Source organism: Scyliorhinus canicula, chromosome 20, assembly GCF_902713615.1.
Source record: "Scyliorhinus canicula chromosome 20, sScyCan1.1, whole genome shotgun sequence".
Lineage (NCBI taxonomy): Eukaryota > Metazoa > Chordata > Chondrichthyes > Carcharhiniformes > Scyliorhinidae > Scyliorhinus > Scyliorhinus canicula.
This window is the reverse complement of record NC_052165.1, coordinates 32,653,003-32,669,411: the sequence shown is the minus strand read 5'-3', so window position 1 is coordinate 32,669,411 and position 16,409 is coordinate 32,653,003. Positions and strand designations below refer to the sequence as shown.

Below are 16,409 nucleotides of genomic sequence, written 5' to 3'. Positions count from 1 at the left end.
GAAAGCTAGCTAGTAATATAAAAATGGATTGTAAGACATTTAAATAAGGAGGGTTATGGCAGATGACTTAAACTGGTATTTTGCATCGAACTTCACTATAGTGGACACAAGTAACATCCCAGAAATGGCTATAGATCAGAAAATGGAAGGAAGGGAGGAACTCAGGAAAATTACAATCAGCAGGAAAGTGGTACTGAGCAAAGTGTTGGGTCTGCAGGCTGGCAAATCCCCAGATCTGGGCGGACTTCACCATAAGGTCTTGAAATAAGTGATAATGAGATAGTTCAAGCATTGGTTTTCAATTCCCTAGATTTGTGGAAAGTTCCATTAGATTGGAAGATAGCAAATGTAACTGCTTTATTCAAAAAGGGAGGAAAAAAGAAAGCAGAAAACTACAAGCCAGTTAGTCTAACATCAGTCAGAGGGAAAATGTCAGAAGCTATTATTAAAGATGTTATTGCAGGGCACTTGGAAGACAATCAGGCAGAGTCAAAATGGATTTGTGAAAGGGAAATCATGTTTAACCAATTTATTGGAATTCTTGGGAGTCACATGTGCTGTGGATGAAGGGGAGACAGTGGATGTACTGTGCTTAGATTTCCAGAACGCATTTGATAAGGTGCCACATCAAAGGTTTTTGCAGAAAATAAAGCTCAGTGTGTGGGGGTAACATATTGCCATGGATTGAAGACTGGCTAGCTAACAGGAAAGAGAGTTAGCATAAATGAGATGCGGTGAGTGGAGCGCCACAGGGAGCAGTGCTGGGGCCTCAACTTTCCATAGAGCTTTGCAGTGCACAGGAATCTGGGTGTCCTAATGCATGAATCATAAAAGGCTGGAATACAAGTACAGCAAGAAATTGGGAAAGCTAATAGAATGTTGTTGTTTATTGCGAGGAGAATTAATTACAAAAGTAGTGAGGTTATGTGCAGTTGCACAGGGCGTTGGTGAGGTCACATCTGGAGTATTGTGTACAGTATTTGTCTTCTTATTTAAGGAATAATGCAAATGCATTAGCAGTTCAGAGAAGGTTTACTAAACTAATAACAGGAATGGGTGGGTTATGAGGAAAGGTTGGAGAGATTATGTTGGAATCCACTAGAGTTTAGAAGAATAAGGGGCAACTTGATAAAAAACCTTTAAGATCCTGAGGAGTATTGACAGGGTGGATGTGGAGAGGATGTTTCTTCTTGTTGGAGAATCTAGAACTAGGAGTCACTGTTTAAAAGTAAGGGGTCGCTCATTTAATACGGAGATGACGAAAAATGTTTTCTCTCAGAGGGTCGGGAGTCTCTGGGACACTCTTTCCCCAAAAGGTAGTGGAAACAGAATCTTTAACTTTTTTTAGGGCAGAGCTAGATAGATTTTTGATTAACAAACGGGGGAAGGCTATCGGGGATAGGCAAGAAACCGGGGTTGAGCTTACAATCAAATTAGCCATGACCTTGAATGGCGGAGCAGGAGGAGGCCAGTTCCTAATCCGTATGTTTGTAAACTGAAGTGATGGGTTTTGGATAATCAACTACTGAAAGCATCAAAGTCGAGCTGAATCCTATCTTCACCCAGTTGCTGCAAGGAAACAGATACACTGGCTGATTTTTCTTTTCTCGCAGTGCTGCGATCAGCTAACATCACAGATTGGGGAACAGACATGGGACTTCCTGCCTCCAATAGTCAGTTGCACACCGTATGAGTCACAGGGAGAATCTGAAGAATGTCACGCTCATTAAAAATACCATTACTTGAAAAGTTAATTCAAAATTTAATATTTCATTTGACAGATTACCACAGGGAGGGGGAAAAATGACTTGATGCTTGGCTGTTAAAAATAAATTGGCACAACACGTTCTGGAATTCTTCACTGGTAAAATATAAAATTCAGCCATCAAGTAGACTTGAATGTGAACACGAGCCTATTCTGAAGCCCATCTGTCTTCTTCCAGTCTGACCTTTTCTAACATAGCAGCCTGGAAAGGCTGCAGCTTGAGCAGTGCAGGCTCCTCCCCAGGGCATTCTTGTCAGGTGCGTTGTTTGCCTGGGTTTAGATTAGCCTTGCAACGTCTGACATCTGTTTAAAATAAATGACAGCCTTTGTCAGGCTAAGCAGGTCCTTTGCAAAAGCACATTCAGCCTCCACGACCCTGCAAGGGTATAAAATCAGTTTGATGGCCACAATCATTCCTTGGCTGAGCATAGTTTTGATCTGCATATTTAATGAAGGAATATCTGCACTGGAGATTGCACAGAGAAGGTTTACTAGCTTGGTCCCTGGGATGAGAGGGTTGTCCGATGATGAGAGGCTGAGTAAATGGTCCTTATTCTCTGGAGTAGAGAATGTGAGGTGATCTCATTGAAACATAGATGATTCAGAAGGGAGTTGATAGGACAATGCTGAGAGATTCTTTCTGATCAGAGAAAGCACGAGGGCAGTCACAGGATATGGGGCTGATCATTTAGGATGGAAATGAGGAGAAATTACTTTACTCAAAGGGTTGTGAATCTTTGGACTTCTCCACCCCAGAGGGTTACAGATGTTCCGCTGTTTAATATATTTAAGACTGAGATTGACAGATATTTGGTCTCAGGAAATCAAGGGATATGGGGAGTGGGCAGGAAAGTGGACTCAATGCTCAGGATGAGCTATGATACAATTGGATGGGATTAGGCTCGATGGGCCACATGGTCTAATCCTGCCTAATTTCTTCCGTTCTTGTGTCAGGAGAGATGCTTGAGTCTGTAGCTGCATTCTTCCTCCTAGAGTTTGATTGCCTGTCATTTGATTTTTGAGTCTATACATACCCTGATGCGTCTATCCCATAGTCATTGTTGCATAAGGTTGATGCTAACTGAATACCATCAACAGTACCAAATTTAAACCCACATTCAGAACTTGGATGCCAATTTAGCCTTAATTCTTGAAATGTGAGGAATGTAACAATGTATACAATTCCCCAAATTCACTGCACATAGAACAACCAATGCTGATTGAGGAGCCTTTGGCTGTTGAAAATCAAAAAGGTTGTTTTGACAAGTCCAGAGGATTGTTCAAGTTACCTCGGACAGAGTAATGCAACTTTCTGCCTTGATGTATTTGGTGACTTGTTGTTAATACCCGATTTTCCATTCAGTATAATGCTGTAGATACAGTGGGTTAGGATCTGTGGATTTACATATGATTCTTGTGCCTGGAGAAAGGTAGACAACTTATCATTAGGACTTAAACAGAATGAAAGGAGTTCATAGAATATCTCGTGCAGAAGGAGGCCATTCGGCCCACAGAATCTGCACTGACCCTCTGAACGAGCACCCTATCCAGGCCCACTCCCCCGCCCTATCCCTGTAAACCCACCTAACCGTTGGATACCAAGGGGCAATTATCATGGCCAATCCACCACAGTAGCAGTGCTAACGACTGTGCCTCCGTGCCGCCCATATTATATTTAGTCTATAAGTATATTAAGTTAGAAATAAGTTATATTTGGTCTCTAAACAGAGTTGAGAAATCAGCATTTTGCTAAGAGTCAATAATGAGTTGGTGCCCACCTCTAGTTTTCTTCTGAAAATGAAGATGGTGGTTTAACATTTGGCCTGGTGGATGCACATCTTCCTCTAGATTTTATCCTCTCCCCAAGTCTGAAAGATTTTGCTAGCACCTCAGGAAACCACTTCAATTAGTCTCTCTTCCCGAAAACAATGCAAGGTCAATAGTGGGGATTGAGAGAAATGGGTATTCCCTCACTTCTTGGAGGAATGCAAGAAATCTTCATCAAAAGCCAAGCCATTGGGTCAGTCCTTGACCAGGGCATTAAAGTATGTTTAAAGTAGAGTGGGCCTGGATATTGCATTTATATAGCATCATTCCTGTGTCAGGATAGCCAAACATGCCTTATAGCCATTGACGTGGAAATTTAGTCACGGCTAGAATGTAGGAAACACAGCAAGTCAAATTATACATGGCAACATGCCACAACACTAATGATGTAATGACAGATCATCAAGCCAGTGACGGAAGGTTGAGACACAAATCTGGAGCAAGATTTGCTTCCGTAGGCCCAAAAGGTCAATGGCCAATTCAGGTATCAAAGGAAAGCTTGAGGTAGCAGCAACCTGTTACTGATTCTTACAATCCACATCTATACTTGGTTTATGTTATGAACATAACATCAATCATTAAATTTTTAGAATGATCAAAACATCTCAACACATGGCTTTAAAGGATGCCATGGGATACAATGTCTGAGTGAAGATGGTCAAATGAAAAACATTTTATTAAAACTGAACAATATTTTTCTAAACAAATTTTAATGCAATGAGTATCAAAAACAGATAATGGAGACAAAGAGTGGCTGTGATTCAACACTGCACAATGACGCAACTGTCTCCCTCATAACAATAACCAAATAAAACAGTGCAGACCAAGCAAGATGAGCAGTCAGCAGACACGCCTCCCTCCCGTTGCGAACGGTAAAAGACTGTTCCCTACCTTGGTTTGGTATTTGATTCTGAGATAAGCTTCCTACCATGGGTCACTAAGAATCCTACCTCCACCCTAACATTGCTCAATTCCACCCTGCCTCCGTTCATATGCCGCTGGAGTCCTTATCTATGGCTTGTTATCTCATGATTGAATATTCCAATGCATTCCTGGCCTATCCCCCATGTTGCACTCTGTGGGTTTTTAAAAATTAATTTGCGTGATGTGGGCGTCACTGGTTTAGCCAACATTGCCCATTCCCAATTGCCCTCGAGAAGGTGACGGTCAGCTGCGTTCTGGAACCACTGCAGTCCATGTAGTTTAGGTACACCCACTGTACTGTTAGGGAGGGATTTCCAGAATTTTAATCCTGTGACAGTGAAGGAACAGCAATATATTCCCAAGTCAGGATGGTGTGTGGCTTGGAGAGGAACTTCCAGGTCTTGGCGTTTCCATATTTCAGCTGCCCTTGTCCTTCTAAATGGTAGCAGTCATGGGTTTGGAAGGTGCCGTCTTAAGGGAACTTGGTGAGTTCCTTCAGTTCATCTTGTAGACTATAGATACTGCTCCCACAGCTTGACAGTGGAGTGAGTGAATGTTTGTAGAAGGGATGCCAATCAACAGGCTGCTTTGTCCCATGTTGAGCCTCTTGTGTTGTTGCACTCATTCAGCTAAGTGGAGGGTATTCCATTATACTCCTGACTTATGCCTTGTAGAGTGGACAGGTTGTGGGGAGTCAGGAGGTGAGTTGCTTGTCACAGGAATCCTAACTTCTGACCTGCTCTTGCAGTCACAGTATTTATATGCCAGATCCAGTTCAGTTTCTGGTCAGGATGTTGATATTGGGAGATTCAGTGATGGTAATGCCATTGAATGTCAAGGGGTGATGGTTTGATCCTCTCTTGTAGGAATTGGTCAATGCCTGGTACTTGTGTGGCACAAGTAGAACTTGCCACTTGTCAGCCCAACCCTGGATATTGTCCAGGTCTTGCTGCACTTGGACATGAACTGAGTCAGTGTCTGAGGAATCCTGAATGGTGCTGGACATTATACAATAATCAGCAAACATCCCCACTACTGACTTTATGATGGAAGGAAAGTTATTGATGAAGCAGCTGAAGGTGGTTGAGTCTAGGACACTACCCTGAGGAGCTCCTATAGTGATGTCCCACGACTGAGATAATTAGTCTCCAACAACTACCACCATTTTCCTTTGTGCGAGGTATGACTTCAAACAACGGAAGCCCCCCCCCCCCCCCCCCCCCCCCCGGCCTGATTTCCATTGACTCCAGTTTTGTCCGGGTTCCCTGATGCCATGCTCAGTCAAATGCGACCTTGATGACAAAGGCAATCACTCTCACCTCTAGAATTCAGCTCTTTTGTCCATGTTTCGACCAAGGAATTGAAGTCAGGAACTGAGTGACCCTGGCAGACCCCAAACTGAGCGCCAGTGAGCAGGTTATTGCTAAACAAGTGCCACTTGATAGCACTGTCGATGACCCCTTGCATACTGATGATTGAGAGTAGACTGATGAGCTGCATTCCTTCATCATTGTGGAAGGGAATATTTGTGGAGCCTCCTCCGCCTGATTCATGACTGGATGCAGCAGGACAGCAGATCTTAGACCTGATCCATTGGTTCTGAAATTGCTTAGCTCTATCTATTACTTGCTACTTCTTGTGTCGTTTGGTAGTCAAGTAGTCCTGCGTTGTAGCTCCATCAGGTTGACACCTCATTTTTAGGTATGCTGGTACTTGTGCACTCTTCATTGAACCGGGGTAAATCCCTGGGCTTGGTGGTAATGGTAGACTGGGGGGGGGGGGGGGAGGAGGAATATCTGGCCCTGAGGTCACAGATTCTGGTTGAGTCCAACTCTGCTGCTGCTGATGGCCATGGCACCTCATAACTGCAAGATTTGTTCAAAATCTATCCGATGTAGCATGGTGGTAGTGCCACACAACACAGAGTATCCTCAATATGAAGACGGGACTTTGTCTCCACAAGAACTGTGAGGTTGCCACTTCGACTGATACTGTCATGGACAGATAGATGCATCTTCGGTGAGGGGTTGGTCAAAATGTTCTTCCCTCTTGTTGGGTCCCTCACCACCTACCACAGTCTAGCAGATATGTACTTCAGGACTCGGCCAGCATGGTCTGTAATGATGCTTCTGAGAACACTCTGAACCCTTGCCATCCACAGTGCTTCACCAACTGGTGGAAACATGACTATTGAATCATTAGCTGAAGTCAGGGTGGGAGAGACAGTATGTGGTAATCAGCAGATGGTTTTCTTGCTCATATTTGACCTGGTGCCATGAGACTTCATGGAGTCCAGAGTCCCAGGACAACTTCCTCCCAACTGTATACCACCATGCCACCACAGAACTGCAGGTGTCTGGGACATTACCTATTAGGGATAATTCTATCAGTATGACTATGTCAGGCTGTTACTTGACGAGTCTGTGAGACAGCTTTCCCAATTCTGCCACAGGCCCCCAGGAGGACTTTGCAGGGTCGATAGGGCAATCTCTGGTGTCGAGGTCCATACAGTTTCATTCCTTATCAACTTGTTTTTAACTGTTTGATTCAACTAAATGGCCTGCTTGGCCATTTCAGAGGACTTTTACTGTAGTTCTGGAGTCACATACAGGCAAAACCAGGTAAGGCCGTCATATTCCCTTTAGTGAACCAGACATTAGTGAACCAGATGGGTTTTTCTAACAACTGGCAATAGCTTCAAGATCAACAGACTTTTTTAATTCCAGATATTATTGGCTTCAAATTCCACCATCAGCTGGGTTTCGAACGCAGGCCCACAGAGCATTAGCTTAGGTCTCTGGGTTATGAATCCAGTGACAATACCACTACACCACCACCTCCCCTCATCTCCGGTGTAGAATAAACTGAAGATGACCCACTTCCCAACTCGCACCAAGGGGCTGGTTTAGCACAGTGGGCTAAATAGCTGGCCTGTAATGCAGAACAATGCCAGCAGCTCGGATTCAATTCCTGGACCAGCCTCCCCGAACAGGCGGCGGAATGTGGCGACTAGGCTCTTTTCACAGTAACTTCATTGAAGCCTACTTGTGACAATAAGTGATTATTATTAAGTCATGTTCACCCGTGTTCACTGACCTACACTGGCATCCGGTTAAGCAACACGTTGATTTTAAAATTCTCATCCTTGTTTTAAAATCCCTCCATGGCCTGGCCCTCATCAGCTCTGTAATCTGCTCCAGCCCCAAAACACTGGGAGATACTTATGCTTTTCCAATTCTGGCCACTTGGCCTTCAGCTAAGCTCTGAAATTCCTCCCTAAACCTCCTCACCTATTTCTTTATTTAAGGTGCTCCTTAAAATACTAAAGCTTTTAGTCATCTAACATCTTTTCACGTAGTTCAATCTCAAATTTTATTTTATAACGCTCGTGTGATGTGGCTTGGTATGTTTTATTCTGTTAAAGGCTGTTAGCAATGGATAAAAGCAAATTAACTGTTAGTATTGTTGTTGGGACACCACAGTATAAACAAGAAGCAAAACCAAGCACAAACCAGATCTCGACAGAGAGGAAGACACTATGACACTAGCATTAAAAAGAAATTTGCATTTATATAGTCACTACCTCCGGATGTCCTGAAGAAAAATACAGCCACTGAAGCACTTTATTTTGTAAAATTAATCAGTGAGAATGCAGGAGATGTAGAACTCACATTTGTTATGCGGAAAATAGTTGTCATTTAAAAAAAAAAATTCCAGTTATGGAACAATTTAGTGTGGCCAATCCATCTGCCCTACACATTTTTGGATTGTGGGAGCAAGATCCATGCAGACACAGGGAGAACATGCAAACTCCACACAGGCAGACCCGTGGCCAGGATCGAACCTGGGTCCACGGCACTGTAAGGGAGCAGTGCTAACCACTGCGCACAGTGCCGCCAAATAGTTATCATTTTGATCTATTACTTTTGAGCATGTTATTTTAATGTCAAAATACTATCCAGAACATCAGCCACAGTTCAGTTGGTAGCGTCCTTGTCTGTGTCAGAAGGTTGGAGATTCAAAAGTCTTGAACACAAAAATGCAGTTCAGTACTGAGTCTGCAACTGTTTGAGGTGTCCGATATCCGATGAGATGTTAAGCCAAGGTCCTGTCAACCTTCTTGGGCTGTATTATATTCTGAAAGCGGATTCCCCCCACCCCAGTGCAAATGTCAGCGACAAATCTCCCTATGCTTGGCCAGCGCCCCCCCTCCCACTGCAATTTCTCGGGCGAAGGTCATTTAATGAATATAAAACAGGGGATCGGTACATCCACTCCGGGATCAGTGACCACTGTTGATATTGCAGGAGGCCCCGGAGGGACAGAAATCATGGAAGCACACCAATGTCGGATTGGAAAGCCCTTGCGAGGGTTGGGGAATTGGGGGGTACCCGGGGTGGAAAATCTGTGGGGGAGGCCTCAGGATGCCACAGTGGTGCTCCCTTCTTTTCTTTACATCAGTCGCAAAGTTAAACATGCTGGGCTACAGGCTAGGCTCAGGCCTCTCCCGCCACCTGTTAAATCAGTGGCGGTAGGATGAAGTTCTTAACTGGCGCATCAACTGCTCACATAAGGGTCTCAAGAGACTCACCCAACACCTCCCTCACTGCTCATAAATTCATGTTGAGGCAGGCACACCTCTTATGCCACAGCACTTCAATTTATGGGTCCACCCAGCTGTTTTCCCACTCATGGATGGCTGGTAAAATCTAGCCCCTCAGCTGTATGTAAAAGATGCCATGGTAGGTTTCGAAGGCAGTTATCTTTGGTTTATGGAACAATATCTGTTCATCAAATGACATCATAAAAATGGATGACATTCTCTGTATTCTGTTGTTACATAGAAACATGGAAAATAAGAGCTGGAGGCAGTCATTCGGCCCTTCGAGGCTGCTCCACTATTTGTTCCTCATGGCTGATCATCCAACTTAATAGCCTGATCCCACCTTACCCATAACTTTGATCCCCTTTGCGCCAAGAGTTTGCTGTGTAAAAATTAGCTGCCACATTTTGCACATTAAAACAGTGGCTACACTTTGTCAGCATGTCATTGGCTGTAAAGGTCGTCTGGAGGTCCTGAGATCATGGCAGGTGCTGTACAAATGCAAGTCTTTTTCTTTAACAACATGAATGCAACGTTAACTAAGGTGCAAGCTGCAAACTAGCTTTAGGGAACTCTATTTCCTTATCAATAACATCATGCACTTATATAGCAACGCGACTGCACTGCTTGACAGCAACATTATCAAATAAAACAATATTGTCACTAACACCATTCCAACAGTAACAAAGCCCAAACTGATTTAATACTGACTGATACTATACAAGTTGCCCATGTAAGTGCTGAGGTTTTTTGCGGAGCTTGTTAGATCTTCCATGTTTTGCCAATAATGAAAAAGATTAATTTAATATTCTATCCAGGAGTTTTAATAGTGCATTGTGGTCACCTCATGCTGCCTGGTTTGCAGGATAGGTCTTATGAGGAAAGATTGAGGGAGCTAGGGCTTTTCTCTTTGGAGTGGAGGAGGATGAGAGGCGACTTAATAGAGGTTTATAAGATGATGAGAAGGATAGATAGAGTGGATGTAGCTGTTACAAGGGGGCATAACTATAAGATTCAGGGTGGGAGATATAGGAGGGATATCCGAGGTAGGTTCTTTACTCAGAGAGTGGTTAGTGTGTGGAATGGACTGCCTGCTGTGATAGTGGAGTGGGACACTTTAGGAACTTTCAAGCGGTTATTGGATAGGCACATGGAGCACACCAGAATGACAGGGAGTGGGATAGCTTGATCTTGGTTTCGGACAATGCTCGCACAACATCGAGGGCCGAAGGGCCTGTTCTGTGCTGTACTGTTCTATGTTCTATATTGTTACGGCAGTATGCAGAGACTGAGCTCAATGAAAGCAAGCCAACTTTCAGCTGGTTTTGACCAAAAAAAAACAGATCTAATCAGCCAACTTGGGCTGACTCTACTATTCAGTGTCATCACAATGATAGCTGTTTGCAATCAGCTTGAAAGTGTGTGCGAGTCAGTTCACTTGCTGGGTGATCAGAATTATATTCCTTCCTGTGAACTGCTTATAACTCAGAATCATAGAAGCTCTACAGTGCAGAAGGAGTTTGCACCAACCATCTGAAAGAGCACCCACCCAGTCCCACGCCCCCATCCCACCCCACCAAATTTTTGGGGCAATCCACAGCCAATCCACCTAACCTGCACATCTTTGGACTGTGGGAGGAAACCAGAGCACCCAGAGGAAACCCACGCAGACACAGGGAGAAAGTGTGAACTCCACACAATCACCTGCGCCCGGAATTGAACCCAGGGCCCTGGCACTAGAGGTACTTTGCCACCCCAACTGAGTCAAGCAATCATACAACCTACTTTTACAGTCAATGTGAGGTGCATGCGGGTACATCACTTCACAAATCAAAAGCTGCCTATACACCCGACAGAAAAGACAGGAATGCCGCTAAAGCAAATTATCCAGAAAACAACTTCTTGTAATGTAGCTGATCTCTTCTATAGAGGATCATAGAAACTGCAGACAGCATTGGGCACTTTACCACAAACACCTTCACAAACACAGAAAGCACCAAATTAGAACTGTGGGCAGAATGCAACTTGCTCGATGTTATCTTTTATCCTGTTTCCTAAAATGAAGACAGGAAGAGGCCAGATGACAATTTGCATTTACTCCCTCCGGTCTGCACAGATGCTTATGTGTCTTATGTCAGTCTAAACATGCTTGCTGGTACCAGAAGAGTTTTGTGATTCCCTCTTCCCCATGCTAGACAGTGAAGGGGTCAACATCACACTTACAGGTGCCCTTCCACTGTCAGTCCCTGGCAATTGTGCTGGATTAGACCGAGACCCTAGAGTAGCTGACAGGAGTGTCTTTCTCTATCACTCTTCAGTTGGTGCAGGGATCTCTCGCTCTCAACTTGGGGTGCTCTCTCCTCTACCCAGGGGCCTCCCACTCGCTACTTAGTGATGGTGGTCTTTCTCTGTCTCGCTCCTTTGCCGAGCGCCGGGGGTCTTGCTTCCCCCCTCCCTGCGCCAGGGGCCTCGCATCCCCCCTCCCTGCACTGGGGTTCTCACTTTCCCCCTCCCTGCACCGGCAGCCTTGCTTCCCCCCCTCCCTGCACCGGGGGTCTTGCTTCCCCCCCTCCCTGCACCGGGCGTCTTGCTTCCCCCCCTCCCTGCACCGGGGGTCTCACTCCCCTCCCTGTCCCGGGGGTCTCGCTACCCCTCCCTGCGGCAGGGGTCTCGCTCCCTCTCCCTGGGCCGGCGGGTCACTTTATCTCTCTAGCTGCGGTGGGGGTCACTCTCTCTCCCTAGCTGCAGTGGGGTCTCTCTCTCTCTAGCTGCGAGTGGGGTCTCTCTCCCTAGCTGCAGTGGGGGTCTCTCTCTAGCTGAGGTGGGTCTCTCTCACTCTAGCTGCGGGGGGGGGGGGGGGGGGGGGGTCTCTCTCTCTTTCCCTAGCTAGTGGGGGTCTCTCTCTAGCTGAGATGGGTCTATCTCACTCTAGCTGCAGAGGGAGGTCTCTCTCTCTCTCTAGCTGCGGGGGGGGGGGGGGGGGGTCTCTCTCTCTCTCTCCCTAGCTGCAGTGGGGGTCTCTCTCTAGCTGCGGTGGGTCTCTCTCTCTCTCTCTAGCTGCAGGGGGGAGGTCTCTCTCTCTCTAGCTGCTGTGGGTCTCTCTCTCTCTAGCTGCTGTGGGTCTTTCTCTCTCTCTCTAGCTGCTGTGGGTCTCTCTCTCTCTCTCTCTAGCTGCTGTGGGTCTCTCTCTCTCTCTCTAGCTGCTGTGGGTCTCTCTCTCTCTCTAGCTGCTGTGGGTCTCTCTCTCTCTCTCTAGCTGCTGTGGGTCTCTCTCTCTGTCTAGCTGCTGTGGGTCTCTCTCTCTCTCTAGCTGCTGTGGGTCTCTCTCTCTCTCTAGCTGCTGTGGGTCTCTCTCTCTCTCTAGCTGCTGTGGGTCTCTCTCTCTCTCTAGCTGCTGTGGGTCTTTCTCTCTCTCTCTAGCTGCTGTGGGTCTCTCTCTCTCTCTAGCTGCTGTGGGTCTCTCTCTCTCTCTCTCTAGCTGCTGTGGGTCTTTCTCTCTCTCTGTCTAGCTGCTGTGGGTCTCTCTCTCTCTTTAGCTGCTGTGGGTCTCTCTCTCTCTCTCTCTGTCTAGCTGCTGTGGGTCTCTCTCTCTCTTTAGCTGCTGTGGGTCTCTCTCTCTCTCTCTGTCTAGCTGCTGTGGGTCTCTCTCTCTCTTTAGCTGCTGTGGGTCTCTCTCTCTCTCTGTCTAGCTGCTGTGGGTCTCTCTCTCTCTCTCTCTCTAGCTGCTGTGGGTCTCTCTCTCTCTCTGTCTAGCTGCTGTGGGTCTCTCTCTCTCTAGTTGTGGTGGGGTCTCTATTTCCCCCTCTCCCCTGTTCCCCTCTCACTCTCTGTTCTCACCTCCTTGACGGGGGGAAATTTCTTCCTGCATTCCTGCGACAAGCTCCTCAGGTCGCTCTGCATGTTTTCCAGCAGCTTCTTCACGGCTTCGGGGGACGAGGTGGACATTTTCCTCATTCCGGCCCTGGCGATTCAATCGCCCCCCCGCGCACAGGAGCCTATCGCCCCAACACCAGAGCCCAGGCCGCACCCACAATTCTCTGCGGCCGACACGTCACCTGTACTTCCGTAAACACAAAACGGCCGGAAATTACGTTCGCTGTTGGTCCTGCTGCCTACTGGTCTGCCTCCTCCTGAGCACTAGGCCGCCTCCACGACCGCCCCCCACCCGCTTCTCGGGCAGGAGGTCGCCTCCAGCGCCACCTTGTGGACTTGACATCACCTCCAGCGCCCCCTCTCGGGCAGGAGGTCACTACCAGCGTCCCCTACCGGGCCGGAGGTCGCCTCCAGCGCCCCCTCCCGGGCCGTAGGTCGCCTCCAGCGCCCCCTCTCGGGCCGGAGGTCACCTCCAGCGCCCCCTCTCGGGCCGGAGGTCACCTCTAGCGCCCCCTCCCGGGCTGGAGGTCACCTCCTGAGAGGAACAATGCCCGAGAAGAGGAAGCGATTCACAATGTCAGCTACAGAATGCTGCGAATGGGCACAAGGGGACTGGCGGTGGGTTTGACATTTGAACCTGGACGAAGGTAGTCCAGACAGAAACTAGAATTCCCATGGGTTCAAACCAATAATCTGTCTTCTTAAAGTGAAGATTATGCTGTTATCTCCCATTGTTGCTGCCTTTATCGGTGATGTGGTTAATATACAGCAGTGCAATGAACAGTTCGTGTCTTTTCCTGACATTTGGTCCTGACATAGGGCCTCACGGTAGCATGGTGGTTAGCATCAATGCTTCACAGCTCCAGGGTCCCAGGTTCGATTCCCGGCTGGGTCACTGTCTGTGTGGAGTCTGCACGTCCTCCCTGTGTGTGCGTGGGTTTCCTCCGGGTGCTCCGGTTTCCTCCCACAGTCCAAAGATGTGCGGGTTAGGTGGATTGGCTATGCTAAATTGCCCGTAGTGTAAGGTTAATGGGGGGATTGTTGGGTTACGGGTATACGGGTTACATGGGTTTAAAGTAGGGTGATCATTGTTCGGCACAACATTGAGGGCCGAAGGGCCTGTTCTGTGCTGTACTGTTCTATGTTCTATTTGTGGACAGGATTGTGACAGGTGATTCTCGAAGTCTAATCGACTTACTGGAAGCTAATGAAAAGGTGTTGTTCCTCTGTCCAGACCAACATTTATTACTCAACTACCAAAAAAGATAATTTATTCGTTCATTCCATTGCTGTGTGCATATTAGCTGCCAGATTTGCCTACAGTACAGTTATAGTAATTCATTCATTATAGAGCAGTTAAGGACTTCCTGAGGATGTGAAATATACAGAAGTGCAAGCAACTGACTACTTCCTTCATTCCTTTTCCCCCCCACATACCGCAAGGTTGACAAACTCAGCTGCTCATTGGATGCCCTTCACATCTATCTTGGCTAACTAGTAAAATACGATGTCGAGATGATATGCACTGAAAGCTAATGATAAAATATGGTGATAGTCGCACCCAAATGTGGTTCAGTGGATATGTATAACTCAAGAAAGGGTCTCAAAGGTCTTTATTGGTAGCTACAAAGGCACATGTCAGTACTTGGTTGGTCTGGTTGATGTCATTTTTAACTTGGGTGCCGTTCTTTGGAATGCCACACAAATGGGTTGAAGAAGCACCTTGAATTTATTTTTCCATCTTCCTTCAGTAACAGAAAAATTCCAAAATGGATTAGGGTTGTGGTATAGAATACATGTCCAAACATTGCCTAATTTCTCAACATACAGTGAAACGGCTTCTCTATTCACATGTACCCCTCACTAAAAGCTCCTTTACATGATATTGTGGTAATATAATCAGGGCCTAGTTTTAAGGCTGATTAAATCGGTTAGCCTAAATTAAAGAATTGGGCACTTTAAATTAAAACCAGGCCACTCCAGTAAGAAGCCTGCAGAATCTGAAAAACAGAACTCAGACAGGCTGCCAGAGCATGTCTGGAGCAGCCCCTGATAACCCATCAAGTAATTATCATTCCTACTTAAGACACATTGGCCAACTGCCCACAGTTCCCCATAACCCATCAAGCAATCATCGCTCCTCCAAGGGCAAGCCCAGGTGCCCTGTCAACAGGTCGTCAACTAGACCATTTGGTGTGGAGGCCCTGCCTCCAGAGACTCCATTGGCCGAAGGACAGAAGGAAGGAAGCAAGCAAGCTTCAGCAACAGCCAGCGAGAATCACCTTCGCAGAGGAACCAGAGGGACTCGAGGATCGGATCTACAGCAAACCAAACCATCTTCGTGGGTAGTATAGTCGAATCCTGGGCTTTTCTTGTATAAATAGTGGATGATTTACAGGTTAACTATATTTAATAAAGTGTGTTGCATTATATCTGTGTCCGTACTTTGTTCTCCTCCTAAATAAGACACCTGGATAAACTTTGATTAAGGAGCTGGTTGAGTATCTGAATTGGACAGATACAACAATAGAATTGCGTGGAATTAATGGTAATATGCTACAGTGGATTGAGAATGGGCTAAAAGCACACAGGTAGAGTACTGTCAATGGATTAGATCTATTTTAAGAATAATCACTCATGGTACACTGTCTAGATCGATATGGCGATCTTTACTCTAGACTATTTTCAGAGCTGGGTCTGCATACGGGGGGGGGGGGGGGGGGGGGGATGGGAGGCTTGTGGGGACTGTCAGAATAATTTCTAGCTGTATTTTCCCCATCTGCATCCCAACCCGTCATTCCGTAATTCAATTTTTAATCTAGATTTTCTTTGCCTCTCCTCAAAGATTAAATGGTTCCAGGGTAGGAAATGTCTGTTACCAGTGCACAAGGCATCACAATTGAGAGATAGGTTAGATGACCAGCTACATACAAAACTGAAGCGCGATTTCAGCTCCAAATGACAAGATTAATTTCTCAGGACAAAAAAAACACAAGGTACCTTCCCGGAGCCACAAGTTGAAGACTCCAAGACAAAGGCAGCTAAATTAAGAAAGGTGATGAAAAACCTGGGCATGATAGCAGGTTTAAAGAGGGTCTTAAAAAGAGGGAGGTAAGAAGACATATGTTTAAGGTGGGAACAAGTATATTTGGAAAATCCAGAGAAGATTCATTAGGTTGATCCCAGGTATGGTAGGATTTTCTTCTGAGGAGAGGTTGAGTGGATCAGGCCAGTATTCATTTGAATTTAGAAGAATGGAAGGTGACTTTATTGAAACATGTAGGATTCTCAGGGGGCCTGACTGGATAGATACGGAGATATTTTTTCCCCTTGTGGGAGAGTAGAGGACGAGAGGGCATAATCTCAAGAGTAGTGGGTAGCCTATTTAAGAGAGATGAGGAAAAATATCTTCTGAGG

At 46.2% G+C, this 16,409-nt stretch overlaps 1 protein-coding gene across 1 annotated transcript in view; it reads right to left on the bottom strand.

Moving 5' to 3' along the window:
• mon2 (MON2 homolog, regulator of endosome-to-Golgi trafficking) overlaps window positions 1-13,190 on the bottom strand; it is a 163,345-nt gene extending 150,155 nt beyond the window's left edge. The window contains 1 exon segment of the mRNA XM_038780176.1: window positions 12,957-13,190. Coding sequence (XP_038636104.1) covers window positions 12,957-13,073 — 117 coding nt within the window. The 5' untranslated portion in view covers window positions 13,074-13,190.
• Between the last annotated feature and the right edge of the window lie 3,219 nt (window positions 13,191-16,409).